Raw genomic sequence first — 21,702 nt, forward strand, 5'->3', positions numbered from 1 at the left:
CATGATGGCAAATTACGTGACCAAAGAGGAACATGTACGGGAAGAAGAGGTGTCCATGAACTGAATCTTGGGGAACACTTTGGGACAGGGGAGCTGTGGAGAATTTGCAGTTATTGATGCTGGTGAATTGGTGTCTGTTGGTAAGGTGAGATTTGAACCAGGAGAGATATTAAAAGTGGATTCGAGGTTGGTGAGAATGATCAAGTGGTTAATGGTGGTGTTAAAAGCTGCACAGAGTTCAAGCAGGATGAAAACATTGTTGTTGCCAGTATCAGGAGAGGAGAAGGTTGTTTGGTATTTTGAGCACAGCTGTGTTTGGATTAGAAACAAGATTGGAATGGTTTATAGAGGTTATTGGCTGAAAAGTCAGACTTGAGTTGAGGGGCGACAGTTCTTTGGACAGAAAGGGGAGGTTGGAGGTCAGTAGTTGTTTGGGATGTCAGGGTTTAATCCAGGATTTTTTGAGAATGGGGGTGACAGCAGCCAGTTTGAGAGAGCATTGGTTGGAGCCAGTGGATAGGGAGGAGTCTACATTGTATTTTCCTTCAAAATGTCTCACATTCTTTCTTTCATTGCCCTTTTTTTCTCTCTTGTCTGTCATTCTCCACTTATTCCACCACCAGACAAAACCCGAGGCTGTAGTGGTGAGTTACTTGGTTTTCATCAAGCTGCATGCCTCCTCCAGCAAGGAGTACTCAGATGATGCAGTACCCGTCCTCACCAGCAGGGGTCTGCTGTGCCCGGCCGATGAACGCGTACACTTCTCTGAAGAATATGGAAACATCAACCTACCAAAGAGACTGCCTGGTACAGAGACACATGCATGCACGCACGGATGCACACACACACACACGCACACACACAGTTTCTGTAAACTGGTTGATGTACTGAAAGATAAACTTCATTGATCTTCTCTGGTTATTGTTCAGTGTCCATGTTGGCCATTTAAAGCTAGCTAAAAGATTCAGAACTTTCAGCAGAACTTGTGTCTTCCTGTCCCCAGCTGCCATCTCCCCTTTTTTTCTGTGTCAGCTGTGCGTTGCTCATGTTCATGTATCAGATATTGTGTGTATTAGCCTTTGTAGGAAAAGTAGTTTGGGATTATGTGAGGGGTTGCTTCCTTTGTGGGTTACAGAAAGTATGACATGCCTGGGAGTACTGAACAGGCTAGTGTGTGTGTGTGTGTGTGTGTGTGTGTGTGTGTGTGTGTGTGTGTGTGTGTGTGTGTGTGTGTGTGTGTGTCATGGAATTCAGACTGATGTTCTCTTCTTTACATTTCTGCTCATACGTCCTTTAAACACATTAGTTTGAGCATTTTTTTCTGTTAAGTTGTATAATGTAAATAGTTTTGTTCCCATTTAATGCTGCATATCTGCAATTAACTATACTCATCTAATTTATTGTTATATTATTATATATTATATTATTATATATATTTATATTATTTTCACAGGATAAAACAATGGTGCATTGCACAGTTCCAGAGCATTTTATATAGGGAGTGAGATCAGTCCTATGTTGGAAAGCTATGCTTGGTAATATTCTTCAGTCAACTCCCAAGATTTCTTTTAATGATGGTCTGATTTTATCAAGATAAAAAGATAAACAATACATAAAGAGCATTTATACAGAAAATACTCTCAGCTTAGTTTGTTTAAAGTAGCTGCTGCAGAGTGCCTGTATTGCAGACATGATTTCATTGTCATCTTGTGTAAGGTCCTTGCTGATGATGCTGTTTATGACATAGAGTGTATGACTGCCGCTTAAATATATTACAGCTGCTACTTGTTAGTTTAGGGTCGCCACTTAGCAGCTAAAGGGCCCGACAAACCGGGCCGACAGTCCACCGGTGTGTCCAGTAATTAAAGTCAGTCACTGTAAAATAAGCTAGATCATTATACAAAATGATGTGTTTCCTGATCTTCAAACAAGAGATACATCAGAAGTCAGACTAAAACTGTAAGTAAAAATGCAAATTTAGCCTCTAAAATGACCTGAATTTATTCAAGGAAGCTCAGTTGAGAGCAAGCTCTCTTTTCCAATGATGCCCTGATTAAAATCCACAAGAATAAACATACACAGTAAAATTGCAATTCACAATAACATTCAGACTGCAGAACATTGAACAATAGGCATTTGAAATTATCTAAAGAAATAAGATGATCTTGTTCAAGAGCACGCTGTAAATCATTCCACTTCTGAGGGGCATTGACCTGAAAAGCAGTCTTCCCCAATTTGGTCCTTACAGTGGGAATGTTTAAAATCAAGGACTCTTGTGAACAAGCGTGCAAATTACAAGGTCTAAATGAGAAAACTGATAAAATAGTGAGGTAAAACATGCAGCAGGGCCTTGTAGATAAAAATCATGCAGTGCTGTAATAAAATAGAATACAGAATGATACACTGCATCAAGAAGATTCAACAGTTTTTGAACCAAATAAGGGATTTCCTGTCAAACCGATGGTTACAAGGTGCTTTAAAAGAATGAGTGGTCCAGTGTGTCAACTGCCTCAGAGAGGTCAACAAAAATAGCAGTACAGACCAGTTTATTATCTAAAGCATGGACAGTATGGTTGACAACTTTAGTTGTTGCTGTCAGTGTTGTATGCAGATCTGTTGCCTGACTGATGAAGATTTAAAATGTTAAAAGCTTAATTCAGTTCGATTGACTGTTAACAAGCCGCTCTAATATTTTAGCCAAGCAAGGCAGTTTAGAGATTGGGTGATAATTATTCTGTCGTCCACAGAACCACATTTGTGCAATGGAGAAACAAGCGCAGTTTTCCACACTGTTGGAATAATTTCACTTATTAAAGTTTGATTAAAAATATGCATCAAAGCATCGGTTACAACAGGAGCAGCTAGTAGCAAAAGTTGTGGATCCAACCCCGGTGGACTTTTTAGGACCAATGCCTCACAGGGTTTCATGTACTTTGTGACCAGAGAAGAGCCTAAACAAGAAACTACAGAACCTAGAGCTAACTGAGATAGTAGGAGCATCACAATAAATGCCCCTGATCAGCCAAGATACTCATCCTTTACTGTATTATACTGTACCATATTTCCCATGAAGCCATTGTAATCAATTCCCACCTGGTAGAGGACGTTACAGTACTTTATCTTGACTCATTTTGTTTGCTGCCAAGCAGACTGGGAACACTGTTTTGCTAGTGATTCCTCCCTCTCAGGCCTTGGCTTTGTTCACCATCAACAACTGCCAGAAACCCTGAAAGCTTTGGTTCTGTTTGTGTTGGATAAGCAGTGTAGGGGTTCACCTGTTGGCTGTAAATTAGTGAAGCAGGCTGTTAGATTTGACTAATGACTAATGACTCCTGTCATCATGCTTGAGTCCTTTCTTGTCTTTGATTTTCTCATCTTACCTGTTTGATGCTCATCTGATTCATGCATCCTGTACAGTATTTCTTTATTTTTCCTCCTCCTGTAAACAGTCATCCTTCTGCTTGTCTGTTTTTTGTTTTTTTTTCCTCAATCAGGCTGTGATTGGGTCTTGCTGAGCCCGTGCTACGTGCAGACAGACGGTGATGTAGCAGGATGGAGAGAGCTGTTCAGCAGACTGGGAGTCAGAGACGGCCTCATCATCCGCAAAACCAAACGAACTCTCACTGCTAAAGAACTGGTGAGGAAGACACTGTAACACTGCTAACTCAGCTGTTTATAGATCTCACAAAATGCAATTATACCGTCGGTAGGAGCAGACCCAAGGTCATGACAGCCCCACCTGTTAGCCCAGATGATGAAGGGCTCTGCATGTGTCGTGCAAGGACACAATATTTACTGGTTGCATGGACACCAGAAGCAGAGCGCAACCATCACTAAATATTACAAACTAACTGTGACTCATCATGATGAATGAGTTAGTCATTAAAAGATGAAGGTATTAACTATTATGAGTCACACAAGGACTAGAGGGATTAATAGCTGCCCTGAGGATAAGTTAAAAAAGCAGGTGAGTGATGGCATGTGTCACAGACAGAGCTGAGGCTGTGCTGTTCACATTCTTGGTGCCTGTTTTAGCCTGGGCCACAGCTTGCAAGGATGACACGTGGGTTCATCATGATGCTATAAGTCATTATTTGACCTATGCTGCCTTCTCGTCATATGGAAAAATATGATACTTACATCATTCCTGCTTAAAAACACTGTACACATAAGGTGCAGACACTGAACTGTGAATTTTTGATAGCAAGTGACTTGTTATCTGTGGTTATCATTGCAGTGTTTTGTTTGGTGTTAAATCATGATATATTAATGTGTGAAGAAGCTTGAAACTAATTTATAGAGCAAAACAAACTTTACAGAACACAATGAGAAAATAATTTAAGAAGGCATGGTATATCAGGTATTATATTTTATTATTATGTTGGAAGTTTGAAATATTATGTGTCACCTGATTGTTGTTCATTACTTTTCCCTAATTTACACATGTTTACATTAACACTTACCACTGATGTTTTCTCTTAAATGCACCTAGCCTACAAATATGACAAATATAATATTAACTCCATTGTCCAAAATGAGCTTCTGGAGTCACGGGCCAAGTGGACATGTAGATGAAATACATCCTTCGGCCAAAATAATATCTAGCTTTTTTGTGACATTTTTGCATTTATTTCAGTACATTTAATGCAGTTAATATGGTATAATGTTGAATACAAACTTAATAAAGAAACCAGAGCAAAATTTAAAGTAAAATTATTAGTGTAAGTCAGTTGATCAGTGGTTGAGTCAAGCCTCTATAAAACTTAGAAAGACAAAACTGAATTATATAGATTTATTTGCTACTTAATGTACTTAAGGTTTAAATATGAAAGTATATTTAAATGGTCACGGTGTGTAATTAATTGAATCAAAAAACTGCAAACAGCTTATTTTCACACAGTCAGAAAGATCACACCTGTGCTCATAGTTCAGCTATAAGATCTAAACATGCATGATGGATGGATTTTTTTTTCTGCCAGTATGATAACTGATAATTACCTTCTTCAACTCAAATTCTTAAGTTTATGCTTAAGAGGAAGGCTACAATATAGTGAGCAAAGATAGATGATTTAAAATTTCATACCTCATTTCATACCAATACACCATAGTTTGTGGATTAGTGATGTTGAGGATAAATCATTAATAAAGTAAACTCAGTTAAGAATTTCACAGATTAAAAATGTATATAACTCAGAGATGGGCACACGTTACAAATACATACTTATCAAATGTAACAAAATAAGATATAAAATACTGGTCATACTGTATTAAAAGTACTTTGTAACTTATAAAAACGAAACAAAGACATTTTTGTTAGGTCAATGAAAGCAATCTGGATTAGTATTATTGGCTCCATTATTTTTTCTCAACGATAATACAAACATTCCATTACCATGCATCCCTAATAAATATTTGTCCGTCAGGGAGTGAAGTCTGCTAACAGTGCTGTCAACTGAGGAGTCACTACACTGGACGATACCATCTGGTTCAGAAGCAGTTAACTGTCTTCTCCAGCATTTAACACTGAAGCAGAGACTGTTTGCCTCTGCTTCCATTACCCCTTTCTGTTTGCATCACTTGTGTGGTGTGTAGTTTACACCCTGCCATGCTGTTGCAGCTTAAAAGAAAAAGCAGTAATTCAGCTGAAAAAAACACAGTTGACCCTCTATTATATGACTGCAGCTTAATGGTTTTATAGTATTTCAGTTCAATAGCAGTATTTGTCTCTCTTATCATACTCTCTCTCCTCCTCCTCCTCTTCCTCCTCCGCAAGGCCTCCAGCCCCTGGTCAGTGGAAAGTGCAGCATGGTACCAAATTCCAGAGGAGGGCTGTGTGCTCGATGACTACCCCTGCGATGAGTTTTATGCCCTGGCCACTGCTCAGCTGCGTGGCTCCTGCCTCCTGCAGCAAAGAATGGCCTTACTGGAGCTGCTGACGGCCAACTGGAATACTGGGTAACAAACATACATGGACACACACTCACTTAAATATTTCTCCTCCTATGTCATATACTGTCCAGGTGAAGATTTTCACAATTGAGAAGCAGGTGCATTGGAGGGGTTTCTGTTGTGTTAAGGTAGCCTATGGCTTAATGGTGTAGTCAGTGTCAGGCAATAACTCAGCATTTTTACTGTGGCATTAAGTGTTTACTGGAGTGAAGTGGGGACAGTGTTTTTACAGTTCCCTGATTTTTTTCTCGGCCTGAGCAACACATGAGCCTTTTGTATGGCTTTTGTTGGAGGTCGCCAGCGGGATCAGTCTAGGGATTAAATTGTTTGGATTAGAGCTCTTAGCTCTGCCTCATCTCGTGAGTTACTGTTATAGATTTGTGTAAGCAGACGATGGCAGTTTAGGTGGAGAGGTCAGTCGAGCTCACATAGTCATTCTGGTGCACAGCAGACACTATGAAAGATTAGATAGAACTACTGGCTTCCTGGAAGTCAAACACTACAGTTAATCTGAATTTTAGTCGGCAGTAATGACAAACTAGACAACAAGCCTGAAGCACTCAAATAAGGTCCAAGACATTCTGGGAGATACTTTAAGACTTTCCATGTGTTGTGTACATCTTGAAAGCAATGGAGCACTTTTTTTTTTTTTCAAGTGAAGATGCTTGTTAACCTTCAAGTGTGAATTTATCCTGCGGGAGAAAAAATTGTTGAATAAAGCATAAGGTCATTAGTATGAGATATTTTGGTAAAGCCCCTTTCGACTAGATTTTTTCATAGATATCTAAAATAATACAACAGGCTTGCTTGACAAGTATTACCGGCTGCTTCAGTCATATTGCACTTGATTGGACCTGCAGTGAGCCATTTAAAAAAGACAGATTCTGGCAGAAATGTACTGAGGGGAAGGTCAAATTGTGTGGAAATAGGAGGCAGCTCTGCAGTGTTGCTGCAGTATTCTTCACTGCCACTGACATTTAATTTTTTTTTTCTGTTTCAAGTATGATGTTTCTTTCTCTTTGTCTCACACATGTTGATACCTGGTGAGTCTCTCTCTAGTGTGTGTCGGAGAAACAGTCCAGCGGATACTGCATCTCTTTGATCAGCATTTTCAATCTCCAACACCAAACATTGGTTCAGCCCTTTAGCACAAACACAGTTTGACTGTTTACAGCCTAAAGAAAGGACTGGAAATCGACTCCTCCCGGTGCTCATGTAAACAGTGACTTAGAGCAATGTATGTAGGTCCCGGAGGGATGATCCCCAGTATTGGTACTGAGCCTTGCATAAGGGGTGGATGACCTGGGCCAAAAATAATGTCATTCTACAAGAACTACTGAAATAACTACGTGTTGCAAATGATTCTTTGGGTCTGTTGGATGTTCAGGACAGATTTAAACCCAGTCCACTATAAAATAAGCAAGTGGCGAGGCTGAAAATACACTATATACATCTATTACACTGGTCCGATTGACACAAGTTAATTGGTCTTTTGAGCGTCGATAAGAGTTCTCAGTGCATTTAACTCTGACCATTAAACCCGTGCAGTTCTTCGGACTGCTGTATATTGCAGAGGAATGTAGGTCACACAGTTCTGCCACTTTGTTGACCGTCACAAGAGGCATCCGGATCACTGAGTTACAACTTCAGATCATGCTTTGTAATCACAGGATCCCTTAAGTTATAGGATCCTATATGAAATATATCCTGTCAAAGGAAAAGACTCCCACCCACACTGTCCACTTCACTTGCATTTAAGTTTATTGATAACAACAATTTGGTACTTAGGCCTTCATCAGGTTATTTTACAAGACAATGGGGGAAGCTGCCTTAAGTAGGGTTGTGGACTCACATGCCCCGATCAGGCCACTCCATGACAGACGTCCCTCAAAATGCAATCAAACACACCCGGATCAACAAATCCACCCCACTTCATTTTATTTATTACATTTTTTTTTAACAACATAACAGGTAAAGTTCATATGTCAATCAATGCCTGTATGTTCACAATAGAAATAGTATACCAATAAAAATGTAATACAAAAGTTGGTCAGATAAATGTACTGCAGGAGCTGGCTAGAAAAACAGGTACATCTCAAAGATTACAGAACAGGCCAAATCACATTAAGAAGTAAGTCCTCTAGACCACTAGGTAGCACAGTCTCATATTTCCAAAAGGGTACATTTCACAATAAAATTCACACAAAACAAAATGAATTTCTTAGATTCAGTTCTGTAAATTCTGCATATTCTATAGCCTGTTTCTAGAAAAATGAAAAGGAAATAGAGTTAGAATCAGGCAAACATAAATATATTTAGGCTTCATATAATAGTTTGAGACAAAATCTAACATGAGACAATCATAACATATATATATTTAGATATAGATACATATATAGATAGATATAGATGCATAGATATTTAAAAACCTTTCCCTTTCTCCCAGACACCGCTACTCTCAGTACATCACAGCTGAGGTGATCAACGGTGATGGTCGAGTGATCAGAAGCACCAAGTCCTCCTTCTTCCACTTCCTGTGTTCTCTTGAATGGATTCCAGCGTACCAGCCACAGGAAGGAGAAAAGCAAGAGAGAAAGTACCTTCGTCCAAACTCAGTCTACCTGAACTCACCTGAGGTCACCAGCCTGCTGGGGACTCATGTCTGCTATGTGGACATACACCCCAGCGAGTTCACCAGCGCTCTTGGTAAAAAGTGCCTACTGTTGTGTAGATCTGTTTCTCATTGCTGTGGTTATTGTTTGTCTCTTACGTAACTGCCTCAGAATATTTTGGTGGACAATTGTTTGTCTCCCATTTCCCCTCTACTAGGAATGAGACAAAATATCACAGTTGATGCTCTGATTAACTACCTGAAGCAGTGGTGTGTCAGACCAGAAGCAGATTCCCAAGAGCAGAAATCGTATGAGGAAGAGTTGGAGGGGGCGAATTTCACTTCCACAGTTCAACATATCCACAACGTCTACACCTATCTATCTCTGAACTGCTCCCAGAGCACCCTGAAGGAGCTGTTCCAGCACTACCCTGCTGTTTATGTAGAGGAGAGCAGGTAAGTGTCAGCCATATCACCTCAACTGTTCATATTCATGTCAAGATGTAGTCCCTACAAGTCAAACTCTGCCCTGCAGGCGTAATGGTGAGTGGAGCTCAGGACGTTTCTACCACATGAAGGAGGTATGCTGGAGTGACACAACAGAAATGTTCCGGCGCTACAAACAGCTGATTCGCAGACCAGACAGCCCGGTGCCAGAGCCTAAGTTCCTGGCTCCCTTCTACAGCCCACTGGAGGGCATGAGAGTCTTCTTCATCAGAGTACGCTGCTCTTTTACTGATCTCCTGAAAAGATCTCATGTCTCAGTCTTTACTCATTTTACCCCAGTTACTTATAGTCATGTCATTCCCTTACATATATACAAACTTTCTTAGACTCATAGCTTTTTGGCCTTTCATTAAGCCCAACTCCCCATTAGTTACTGTCTCTATGCCCATCAAGCTTTCTTTTTGTTCTTGCGCAGTTTTTTGATAATGACGGCAAATTTGTTAAAATGAGTCCTTTACAGATACAGGTGGGCAACAGCTGCTTTTATCTCTAGACAGCTGGCCTTAATTTACCTACTCAAATGACATCTGTTGCTGACAGTTATTATCAGCTACAACTAGCTAGCTAATCAAGCTAGCATTAGCTTTTGAGTTGGTTAAAAACATTTTTGACTTTCCAGCTGATTTACTATGAAATAAAAATAATTATAAAAGCGATCTTAAACAAACACTTCATGTTCATGTACGTGGTATAAAGCTCAAAGACTGAGGCTAAAGCTACATTTCCCAGGAATAACGTTAGCATCCCCACCAGTTGATGATCTATGTAGTAGACAAGAAATGAAGAAACAGTAATTTTCTGATCACAGTGCAAAGTTACTGAGTACAAGTATTCCATGCAAGGTGAGGAAGAATGTAACACTTTGTGGCTGCAGACCTAACGCTTGTAAGAGTAATAGAGAAAACATGCTGTTTTAAATTTTGTGAACAAGAGAAATGAATGAGCACTCACTTATGTGTTTGTCAAATATAATGCTATCTAGGGTTGCTGAAGTGTAAATTTCAGCATTCAAGACAGAGCAGGACAGAGCTGCTAACGTTTAAATATTATATACTATTTTTTTTCTGAGTTACCTGTAACCCCGAAAACTAGTGTTGTTAGCTATTTATGTGCACTCTGAACATAGAAAAATTGCTTCTCTAGCAAACAATGCTAGTTAGCAAGTATTGCTTATGTTTGCAGCCTATGTTAGAGCAGATGAACACATTGTTTAACCCATTATTTTCACTTTTTCTTTCAAGTTTTGGGGCTTTGAAAGTGTAATACCCAACTCGGTCGACGGAAATGTCCAGTGTGCATGTGCAATAGCACCCTAGCTAGACAGCCATCTCCAAAATTAAAGTCTGATTCTGTGGGAAACACTGCTGTCTTACTACAGACAAGTACACACTGCTTCACAGTCCTGCTGTGGCTAATTACTGTTGCTAAGCAGTTACTATTCAAGTGTTTTCCGTGGGAAAGTTTTAGTGAACAGTCACAGCAACTTACATCTGATGATGTAATGTTTGGGAGAACATATTATATTGTAAGTCGCCAGGCATTTACAGATATTCAGATATCAAAACAATATGCGCAGGTTTCGAGGGTTTAGTTGGGAACAGATTTAACTATGAAGGCACTTTGCTGTGTATATTGTTTTAATAAACTGACTCCCTATTGTTGGTTGCCAATTTTAAGATCAAACTTCCCCATTTTTTATATAACCTATGTAAAAACAAAACCTATGCGTCTGTGATTGTATGTCTTATGTGTAGCTGCTGGATGTGGAACGCAGTCCCAATATGAAGCAGTATGTTGGTTTGTTGGAACTGATCTGTTCATCATCTCAAATACCAACTGCTGAGGTGCTACAGGATGTGTCAGTGCTCTATGCCAGACTTGGTAAGGACATTTATATTCTTTTGATTCAGAGAGTTTCTCATTCAGTCACTCACACATTTCCTTACTCTTTATGTCCATCTGTCTGCAGCCTGTTATCTCTCTGCTCAACAATTGTTTCCCTATTGACTACCCTAACCTGTTACGTTCATTTAAATATAATTTTATAGAATATAAGAAATTTTTTTTTTATATTCAACAGCTCAAAAGTGTACAATTCCAGTATCTGGTGAGCAGGAAAACACTGCACAGCCAGAACTCAATCATGGTTACTGCTCCTCATTGAAGGGTGAGTAACACATTCATGTACTCTGTGTGTCTATCAGATCACCCATTGGTCTGAGTATTTACTGCAAATTATGTACTGCAAACATGAGTGCGGCTTGTGTTGAAAACAGCTGGGAGGAATTAGATGCTGCAGTTTGAGATTACTTTACAATGGAGTGTGAAAGCAGAAGCTGGACGCTCTGCAGTGAAAGTGTTTTGAGTACAAGCCTGTGATAGTTTTAAGCTATAATGTGATACTTTATCTATATCTTGATACTTTGAAATCTCCCTGAAAGCACTTCATAAATGCTCAGACTGGGCGACAGTTCAAATATCACGATATTTTAGTACTTGATGTCTCCCCCTGCAACATTGTCGCGATTTTGGTACTTTCACAAAATACTAACACAATTCTATTTTTCATAAATAATCATTAGTAATGTGAATATAATGACTGAGTTGTTAATACTTAAAATCATGGGAAGACAACACTTATGAGGTATCACCATATAACAATATCTGAAATGTAAGAACTTATATAGTCTCATATCAAGATGAATGTATTGTATTAATATATTTCCAGCCATACAAAGAAGGCAAGGAGGAAGACTAGTAAACATGGATGTTAACAGTCTAGACTTTAAAATGTTTCAAATATTGCTGATTTTTTTTTTTTTTTTTTAAGAAAACAAATCCATTCAGCATGTTTGTCGGCATTCAAGATACGCTGGATGTAAACAGTGGGGAGGCAAGCCACACAAAAGGCCTGATCCTGACCCTGACTGTCTTTTTTTGCTTTGTGTTCAGGTATGGTGTCCGATAAGAGGGTCTTCCCCACCAAGGACAATAGCTGGGTGAATCTGGCACGCAAACCCATGATTGCTGACAACAAAGAGCTGGAAAAAGTGTTTAAGCCTCACAAGCAGATTTGTCTGCTCAACCTTCCACCAGCAGAGAAGACGACAGCTCACAGGAGCAAGACTGGGAGCTTTGGTATGCTGAATACAGCCACTGTTATATGAGTACTTTTGACCTTTGACAGCACTCAGTAGAAAAGATTGTACAAACATAATCCAGGTTCACATACAAATCCTGACTGTTGATCTATATTGTTATATTTATAGTGATGGGAGAACGAGCTAACACTGTGCCTACCTTCGACGAGAGGGACCGATCTTTGTTCCTGGAGATCTGCGGGATCCGTCAGCTGTCCCAGTGTGTCAAGACTGAGCCACAGACTGAGAATCTGAGACCCTGTCCATCTATGCAGGCCATGGTTCGCACCATGATACCCTACATCCAGAGGTTCCTTTACTACCATGACGAGCTGTCTGAAGTCTACCCAGAGCTGATTGAAAACAAGATCGGAGAGAAAATCAAGCGACTTTCCTTTGGACAGGTCAGAAGTTGAACAACTGGCTCATTTGGTAATGAAATATGATGCTCAGCAGCCTAAGGTTGATGGAGAATCTCTTACCCCCGATGTAAATGTTAAAGAAACAGTTCACCCAAAAGGTGGAACCCCATCATCATCTCCTCCCCCATGCTGATGGAAAGTCAAGTGAATTTCATAGTCCGCGTTCTTCTCAGTACTGTAACATTGTTTCCCTTAGCAGTCAGGACTGCTTTGTTTGGCTCATAACACACTGCACACTAATGTCTGTCTGATTGAAGCTGCCATGTGATTGTTTACAGGTGGGTAAGCTGTACATTCGCTACCAGTTGGATATTGCTGACAGTGACGTTGTCGAGTTGCGTGACGTTAACTGTCTGCTGAAGGACAAGAAGGAGCTTTACATCCAGAAAGATCACCTCTCAGCTAAGCTGGACATCTGCAGGTGCGTGTGTCTGTGTGTGTGGCTTTAAAGCAGAGACATAAAAAAGCCAGGCAGTAGTTCGAGTTTTCATTATGCTGTAACTCATGCAGTGATGTCAAAACTACCTAAAAGTCATAGGTGTGTAAAGATATGTTAAAAAGTCACTCGTAGAAATAGTAGTTGAGTAAAAGTCTTTTCCAGATCCAGTGCTCCAGTATCTGATTACCAACAAAATAAATGATTGAAATGCAATATGTAAAATGAAAAATGACTAGTCAGTAAAGTTTTCAAATAAATTTGAGTAAGAGTAACAGGTACAGTATTTGCCTCCAAATTGTGAAATATGAGTATGAAGTTACAGAAAACTAAAATTCTCCAGTAAAGTCCAATTATTTCGAAGCACAAAAATTTACACTTGTGTGAATTTCCTACATTTTCAACACATTCACACCTGGGAGCTCAGCTGGAGAAGTTAGATGTAAAGCATGCAAGCTGTGAGTAATCACATCTAAAAAATAACTATTGAATATGATTATATATATGATAATGATTACACATGAATCAGTTTTAATCAGTATTTTATCACAGCTTTGAAGGGGGCTCAACCCTTTGTTTTCGAGCAACCATTATAAAGAATTGCATGATAAAATCCATTTGATGCTCTCTCCTGTACATGTTGTTTGTATGAGCCTTGTAATTGTGTGTGTGTGTGTGTGTGTGTGTGTCTGTGTGTTTCAGGGAGTTGGTGAAACTGTTCTGCACAGAGAGCATCCAAGGGAAAGAGCTGTTTCTGAGAACTTTTCTGCACGGCCTGATAACCTCGCTCGATGTAAGTTATAAATGATCCCTTCAAACACTGATCACTAATCCAGGGAAAAGGGCCTTCGCTCGCTCTCAGTCACCCTGTCGTTCTCTGTCTTTTCTGTCACACTTTCACACTGGAACCCCTCCAGTGCAGAGCTGACTACAGTTGGAACTAATAGACTAGAATAGATTACATTACATCTCATCTCTGTGGAGCAGCAGAGACTCATTGAATCATAGAGTCGAGAGGTCAAACTTTGATCCCTCTCCGTTCAATAGCCTGTCATGTGCGCTTCTTCTTCAGTAGAACAGGGCTGCGTTTTAAAATTGATATTGAAATCTGGAGAACGCACAGCTGTTTGATTCAAGTTCTATGTTGGATGTGCCAGAGAAAATAAATTGGAATATTTGACTTGCTTGATTAACAATTTTAATGATGTGATTCTGAGGCGTAACAGCCATTTAATACTCTGCAGTCAGACTGACGCAGATAAGAGAGGCTTAGGGGATAAATGAGTCCAGATCTGCCTCTCGAATTATTATATCCACTTATTAGTTTAGCTTGTGTTTATTATTATTATTATTCCTGGGAATTGATCAAACAATCCCAGGATGTACAGGTTAATTTGGTCATTACCATTTTAAAGAGATCTTCTGTGGTCCTCAATGTTAAACCTTTATGTTTGAGGTACAGCCCTGTTTTGTAAACTGAATAATGAAACGCCACAATTCTTGAGAGGCATTAATCTAAAACAAATACAGTATCAATCTCCATTGAGATTAGAGCTCAACCTTGCTGCATATTTTCACAGCAGTCATTAGCAGTGTTTGTATGTGCAGGACCCAGCATCCCTGAAGACGTTCCTGCACAAGGAGGACATCAGAGAGCTGCCCAGTGATGAGGAGGTGTGGGAGGTCCCAGAGCCCCCCAGACCTGATATTAACCTGGAGAGAGGTACAGAGGGCACACAGTCAGAGTTCATCACTGCTCTTAAAGCAGGACAACATAACTTATGGCACAATGAATAGAATAATCTTTTTACAAATGACAAGTTAAGTTCCTGAGCGTAAAACACACGTTCACCACATACACTCAGTGACTTTGCTGATACAGCCTCACTTGTTCTCATATGACTAGTACAGTAGCTGATGTCGGACATTGTTAGCTAATGTCAGCACACTGACTAACAGTAAATGTACAATAATAGAAACCTTCCTACCAAACGCATCTGATTAACAGGAGAGCACCGAGGAACCGTCTTCTAATATCACAGCAGTCTATTTGTCAATTGTTAATTTGATTAAATTGCTGGAAACAATGTAAAAGTTGTATGAACACTTTCTAACACAAACCTTATTTATTTATTTATTTATTTATTTATTTATGAATTTAGGCAAAAAAACTCAAATTTCCCATTTGAAAATATGCATATTGACTTCATTCAGCATCTCTCTAATGAGAGTAAATATTTGCAGAAGAGCCTGAATATAGACTCTTTAAGATGATAATAACTATAACTGTATAGTTAATTACAAACGATAATAATTGTAACTGTATAGTTAATTACAGATGATAGTAACAGTGTAAATAACCGTGTTAATTGTGGAACAGGTTTATCTTACTTCTGTTTAAACTGTTTTTGGAGCTCTGGTGTGGGACTGAGTGAAAATGAATTACAGTGGGACTAAATTTACTAAAGGAACATGTACCCTGTGCAACAGTGTGACTCACTGATGTGTTTTGAGCACTGGAGCTTTGTGTCACAGAGAAAGAATATGTCTCAGGCTTTGAAACATACACAATACTTCTACAAAACATATCAACACTCGCAGGAGACGGCACTGTTAAAATATACAGAATGTGGGGAAAACAGACTGCAGACTAAAACGTGCAGCTCAGTGTGTGTCGATGTGTGAGAGAATGACAGTGTGACGCAGAACATCAGCCTGTAACTCGGAGCTGTAACTGCAGCCTGAGATGAATCCTAACAACACGGAGCTGCTTCCTCTCTGGCTGTGCGAGACGACATCTTACAGCTGCACTTTCTCCAGTTCTCTCGGTGACACTTGCCCTGATTTCCATTACCATTTCATAAAATTCAAAGTGTTCTTCTTCTCTATCTCAGCCTGCAGGAACACTCTCACACACACACAACTGGTGTGTTCTCTCATATGCTAATTTGGGTTTGTTCACTGTTGTATGTGGCGACATAAAAGAGCAGCTGTTGCCAGGGCTCAAAGAGCGAGAGGAGCAGATCCCTCACTGCAGCATAATGCACACACACACACACACACACACACACACACACCCTTGCTCTCATATAAACACGCAGACGTACATCTGCAAGGATTAATATGATCAAAAGACTTCTTCATCACTAGTCTGTTCATATGGCTCAAAACAGGCTTATGTATGATTGGTGTTATATAGCTTTTATCTAATCTCCTCCTTTTTTTTTACTGTGGTTTTAATTCACTGAAAAATGTTTTGCTCCAGTGCTGTCAAGGAGTTACTCCTCCTGCAGCGCCCCAGAGGAGCCACCTCGCCCTGCACAAGAGGATGGGGAACAGACGCTGATTTGCTGGCCTCCTCGAGCACCCATCCTGAGCACAGGAGCCAGTCGCACAGGTGAGTTGAGAAGGAGTTGTTTTTTTCTTCACCATGCAAAACTACATTTCTCAATTCCCACAATTTTCACTGCACCACCAGTTCATGCAGATAGTGGTGTGGTGGATGCTGTCATGAAGATGTGGCCCCCTCCTGCTGCACCTAAAGACGGAGCCCTGGAGAAGGACGCGGGCCCCAGAGGAAGCGGCCGTGTTGTCGGCCAGACTCTCAGCAGCAGCGGCAGCAGCAGTGATCCAAAGCTGCCACCCAGGAGCATCAGACCAGCAGACCAGCCAGGCCTTCAGAGAGTCCTCAGCCAGCCAGGCCAACCTAACCCTGCTCCTGTGACCGCCAGCACACCACCTGCTCCAGGTTACACATTATTCATACTGGTTTAGAATGACTTCCTGGAGTTGTAGCTGCTGCAAACAGAATATTGATTTTAAAGCTGCACGAATCTATACATTTGTATTCACAATGTATCAGATTACTGTCTGTCATTTTGTAAAGGGTCATATGTTGTTATAAACCCACAGGGAATTGGCTCTACAGAGTCTTTTAGCCTCTTCTAGCTTGTTTTGGTTTTCTGGCCCATAAACTAAACAACTTTGTTTCCAGCCACAGCAGGAGGCTGTTTTCAGTGTGAAGATTTCAACCTAGGAAGACATTAGTGAAAACAGAGGAGCATTTAGCAGCTAAGGAGATTATTGTTATTATTATTATTATTATTCTCAGTTTTTACACTGTTCCAACTATTAGCTGATGCTTGCTGAAGTATGCATTCAGAAGCGATGACATGATTGTAGACATTATTTATATCTGGAAGATATTATTTGCTTCATTTTTCTTTGGTCTGGCAGCATTTTAAATACCAGCACCAGCTTACATTCACAGTGAAATTGTAATGCAAACCTACTCTACTAGAGCAAGCTATCTCTTCATGAAGTAGTCTTGTTTGAATTAATGAGATTGTCCTATTCATAATTGTTCCTTTGCATATTCAAAGCTAGTTTTAAGTACTAATGTGGTGTGGCACAAAGAAGAAGTCACGCCATCAGAAAGATTTCAACGATGCCATAATCACAGATTGAGAACATCCTTTGTTAAATTCCTCCATTTGGTTGTGTCTGTCACCGACAGAGTGCAGTCACCAGAGTGAGACCACTGAGTCTGACAGAGCTGAGGCTGGAGAGGAGACAGCTCCACCACCTCCATCTGCACAGCCTGCTGAGACGGCCAGCGACCAGCTGGCTCCAAACAGCCTGTAGGCTTCTTCTGCTCACTCCCAACAATCTGAAAAATAAATGAAGAAAACTAATGTTGATTTTTTACATTATCCCAATTCCCCGTGCCTCCCTCTCTTAACTCATCCTTCTTTTGTTGCTTCTCTGTCAGCGTCGTCCCTGAGGCTGTGGTTCTTTCAGGCGTTTTCCAGGGAGCCGCTGCAGAGACTTCACGTCCTCTGCTGAACCTGGACTTCCCTCACTGGAACACACAGGCCACACTGGAGGACATGGAACTCACCTGCCAGAGACCCACCACCGTCAGTACTTTGACCACACATGAGGGCTTCTCATCAGTTGAGAGTTAGTAACTAAGTTAGCTTTTCTAAACTGCGCTGTGCTTGCATAGGTGGTGCTGTCCGACGACGCAGTGGATTACGCGGCGATCGGGGAGTGGGGGGAGCAGCTGGTCAACTCTTTCCTATGCCACTGGAGAGACGGCGGCGAGCCCGGGCGACCCGCACACATCCTGTGGTGCAATCAGAGCGGAGAGAGCGGCCAGCCCTACGACTTCAGGCTCACTTTTGGAGCCGGAGGAGCGCAGAGGGTGGTGTACGTGGAGGTGAAGTCAACTATAAAGAAAGAGAAGTCGTTCATCCACATGTCTGCCAACGAGCTGGACTTTGCACTGAAGGAGAAGGAGCGCTATCACATATTCAGAGTATACAGCGCGGGAGACGCTCAGAATGTTCGCCTGTGTCGCATTCAGAACCTGGCGCAGCATCTCCACACCAAAGACCTGGCACTATATCTCTTTGTTTGAGTCTTTTGTATGTTTTGTGGGAATATTTGCACTACATTAATCCATGCCTAAACATTCATATGCCTTTTTAAGTTCATCCTGACTGCACTGATTTTTAGTTCTTTTGCTCTGAGTGTTTGTAATTTTTCCAGCTAATGAGAAAAATGTGCACTTTCCTTTTTAATTTGTCTAAGATATTTTTGCCAACAAACTGCAGCTGTGTCTTTTCTAGTCAGTGCACAATTTTAAACGACGGTGGGCATACTTAATGTTTTTAGCTTTTTTTTATTCCCCCTACCTCACCTTTACTGCAGCATTCCAATTGAATAAAGTGTTTTTTCTGACAGCTGAATCTCTCCTGGTTCATGTGTGAACAGCCCCACAGCACTGTTCATCTTTCTTAAAGGGAAAATTCACCCAAAATGTCAAGTTCAGTCATCACCTACTCTCCCCATGCTTACGGACAATATAGACTTGATGTAAAACTGAAATAACAACCAAAAAAAAACATCAAATGGCTCCACACATCTCATCCTCTGTAATCCACATCTCAAGATGAGAAAAAAAAATCAAATCAAAAAATATTTCATTTACACCCTTTTTAAGACGAAATCTTAGCAGTAGCTGCTTAGATGAATGTGTCTGTGCACCATATCTGAAGTGTGTGCACAATTTTGACAAAAGTTCAGTCAACAAACATACTGCAAGCTGAGCGCACTGAGTTTTAAAGGTGCTATGTGAAAGAAAAGTTGATTTTTGAGTCTCGCTCTCAGCTTAAGTAATGACACTCTGGGTTAGGGATGTAGGATGGGTCAACCGCCAGCCCAAAGCGTCAGTTTTTGAATAGTTTAGAGTGTGATTCAAAAGTCTTCACAAATAGCACCTTTAAAATACATCTTTCTCTCGGCTCCCCCTGCACAGACTTGGGTTGAGGACCAATTTGCAACACACGTTTGTTTGAGGAGCTGCTTGATTTAGGTTGGCTGCAGCCACGAAATATCACAGCAGCCCACTTGAAGGCAGGGTGGGCCTGGCCCGGTCCAACTCAGCACGGCAAACATGGTGTTAGTAGTAGTAGTGCAGAAACAAGTGACGGAAACACCATTCACCTTATTACAAGACGCTGTACCGTCAACATTAATCTGATGCGGTTATTATAAAGTCAAAAAGTGACATAGTGTTGCTTTAAAACAAGTTCAATGCTGTGCTATTTTGCTGTGAAGCTCCAGAAATGTTTGGTGGAGTACAAACCTTCACCTGATTGTGTCCGCATCATGACATAATGATTGAACTTCACTTTTTGGTTGAGCTATTCCTTTAAATGTGCTTATAGACATTTTTTTGTGCATCATTAGCAGAGAGGGATTCTGTCACAGTTGAAGCGATTTTAGCTGAGGTTTAAGCTAAATCTAGTGGAAGTGCAGCTGACTGGACAGGTCCCTCACCGGCTGCCATCTCTCCTCGTAATTGTGCAACCATACAGAACATCTATACGATGCTCACGCACTTCTGATCACTCACACTTTCAGATCTCAATTGATACAATTATTACTCCTCAAAGAAAAGGCCATCTGACACTCAAGCTCTGAGATATTTTACACATTGTTTGCAGGGAAAAACAGCCAGATTCTGTGGGGGAGGTGACAACGTAGAGAAAGCAACCCAGCATCAAATTGTGTGAAAAGTAAACCGATATTTCCTACTTCTTGTTTTCCTAAAACTGCCCAAAAGGACCCCTATGGTCCTCGAATCTCCCCATCAGAGCCAGAGCCCGTGCTCTTGCTGTGGGATGGTAATCCTTACAAAACAGGGCACTTATTAGCCATGTGACAAGTGTTGGTGGAGAGATCCGAACAGCCTCAGGGGACAGCACCTCCCTATTTTCATCCTGTGATGCAACCACTCAGTAACCAGAGGGCTGTTTTCTACAAAGAATCAGTCACACTAAATGTATGAAATGTGCCGATTGCAGCATCTTCCGGATCAGGATGAAGGCTATTTACTGCAAATCTGTACATGAAATGCTGCAAGAGCTTGTGACAAAACAACCATCGGCTATTTATTTAAGATGCAGTGCAGCGACCTTACAGCATATTTCATAGCAACAGTGTGAGCAAACAATCATCAAGTGAGATGAAGTCGGGTTTAGCTTGCTGCGGCATTGTGAATTATTCTTGTGATTTTTGGTCAGAGATATTGAGCCACAGCAGACAGAACAGAGATGAGTACCAGGTGATATTTGTTGTTCCACAAAATAAGAGCACATTTATATTAGAGGAGGGACTCCTCTCCACTGCACAGATGCCCCCTCTGTGTTGCACTTGTGAGGCATTCATGTGCAGCTTGTAAACTCCATCTTCAGACCTCTTAGGTCATAAATATGAGTTAAGAAAGATGTTTGGATTGAAGCAATAACAAAATCTTTTCTTTCTTTCTTTCTTTCTTTTTTTTTTTGCCATGGTAGTGACGATTGTTTGCATTTTTAAAGAGCTGTGTTTTGTAAAATGTGTGCGACTGATTTATAGTCTATTTTTATTGAAAAATCTTTCACCATGTAATTCCCAGAGAGGGTATAGGCGCCTTTGTGACAAGGGAGACATTGCCAAGGTAACCGCATGAAATGTTCCCGACGAAACAATACAACTTCAGATAAAAGACAAAATAGATCCTAACTGTAAGACGAGCTAATGCCAAACTGAGTTGGTGGCTTTAACATATTTCTATCAGAAGAGTGATAACAGCTGGGTGAGAATAAGCAGGGAGCCACACTGCAGCGCTGTCATGAACCCGTGTGAGACTGGTGTTTGTTTAGCTGGAGTGAACCCTCCCCACTGTGGCTGCCCCATGCACACTAATGGAGAAATGGCTGAAAGGTTATGTGTTTTTGAGCTGGGAGTATGTATGTAGTATTTTAAGCCTTTGCAAAAGAGCATAGCCACACCTTGGAATGCCCCAAGCCGCTTCCACTCCTCGATCAGGAGTCAGTCTCCACCACCCTGCACACAGGTGATCTGAATCCCCTGCCATCGGTCCAGAGGGGTTACGAAAATCAGACCAAAACCACGATAGCAAGTCTTAAACAAAGGGACTGTTACAAATGATCTCGAAAAGTTTAAATGGGATTTAAAATTTTAATCACAACTGAAATGTAGGCCAAACGTGGGGTATCTCCTTCCAACTGAAAGACTGAATGAGTAGTTAAGTTTTCAAAATTAATGTGAAAATGTGGGACAGTC

At 40.7% G+C, this 21,702-nt stretch overlaps 1 protein-coding gene across 3 annotated transcripts in view; it reads left to right on the plus strand.

The window, feature by feature from the left end:
• The window catches only part of wu:fj29h11 (protein NO VEIN), a 61,032-nt gene extending 42,214 nt beyond the window's left edge, over nt 1–18,818 (plus strand). For all 3 annotated transcript variants that reach the window (XM_037081182.1, XM_037081184.1, XM_037081183.1), the window contains exons 31-48: nt 624–807; nt 3,495–3,637; nt 5,774–5,955; nt 8,396–8,655; nt 8,779–9,016; nt 9,096–9,279; nt 10,822–10,948; nt 11,148–11,234; nt 12,020–12,205; nt 12,337–12,611; nt 12,908–13,050; nt 13,768–13,858; nt 14,674–14,788; nt 16,331–16,462; nt 16,544–16,813; nt 17,582–17,705; nt 17,837–17,984; nt 18,074–18,818. In XM_037081182.1, the coding sequence (XP_036937077.1) occupies nt 624–807; nt 3,495–3,637; nt 5,774–5,955; nt 8,396–8,655; nt 8,779–9,016; nt 9,096–9,279; nt 10,822–10,948; nt 11,148–11,234; nt 12,020–12,205; nt 12,337–12,611; nt 12,908–13,050; nt 13,768–13,858; nt 14,674–14,788; nt 16,331–16,462; nt 16,544–16,813; nt 17,582–17,705; nt 17,837–17,984; nt 18,074–18,487 (3,303 nt within the window). In that variant the 3' untranslated portion in view covers nt 18,488–18,818. The remainder of the gene's footprint in view (nt 1–623; nt 808–3,494; nt 3,638–5,773; nt 5,956–8,395; nt 8,656–8,778; nt 9,017–9,095; nt 9,280–10,821; nt 10,949–11,147; nt 11,235–12,019; nt 12,206–12,336; nt 12,612–12,907; nt 13,051–13,767; nt 13,859–14,673; nt 14,789–16,330; nt 16,463–16,543; nt 16,814–17,581; nt 17,706–17,836; nt 17,985–18,073) is intronic.
• Nucleotides 18,819–21,702: the final 2,884 nt, after the last annotated feature.

This window comes from Acanthopagrus latus, chromosome 20 (assembly GCF_904848185.1).
Source record: "Acanthopagrus latus isolate v.2019 chromosome 20, fAcaLat1.1, whole genome shotgun sequence".
Taxonomy (NCBI): Eukaryota; Metazoa; Chordata; class Actinopteri; order Spariformes; family Sparidae; genus Acanthopagrus; species Acanthopagrus latus.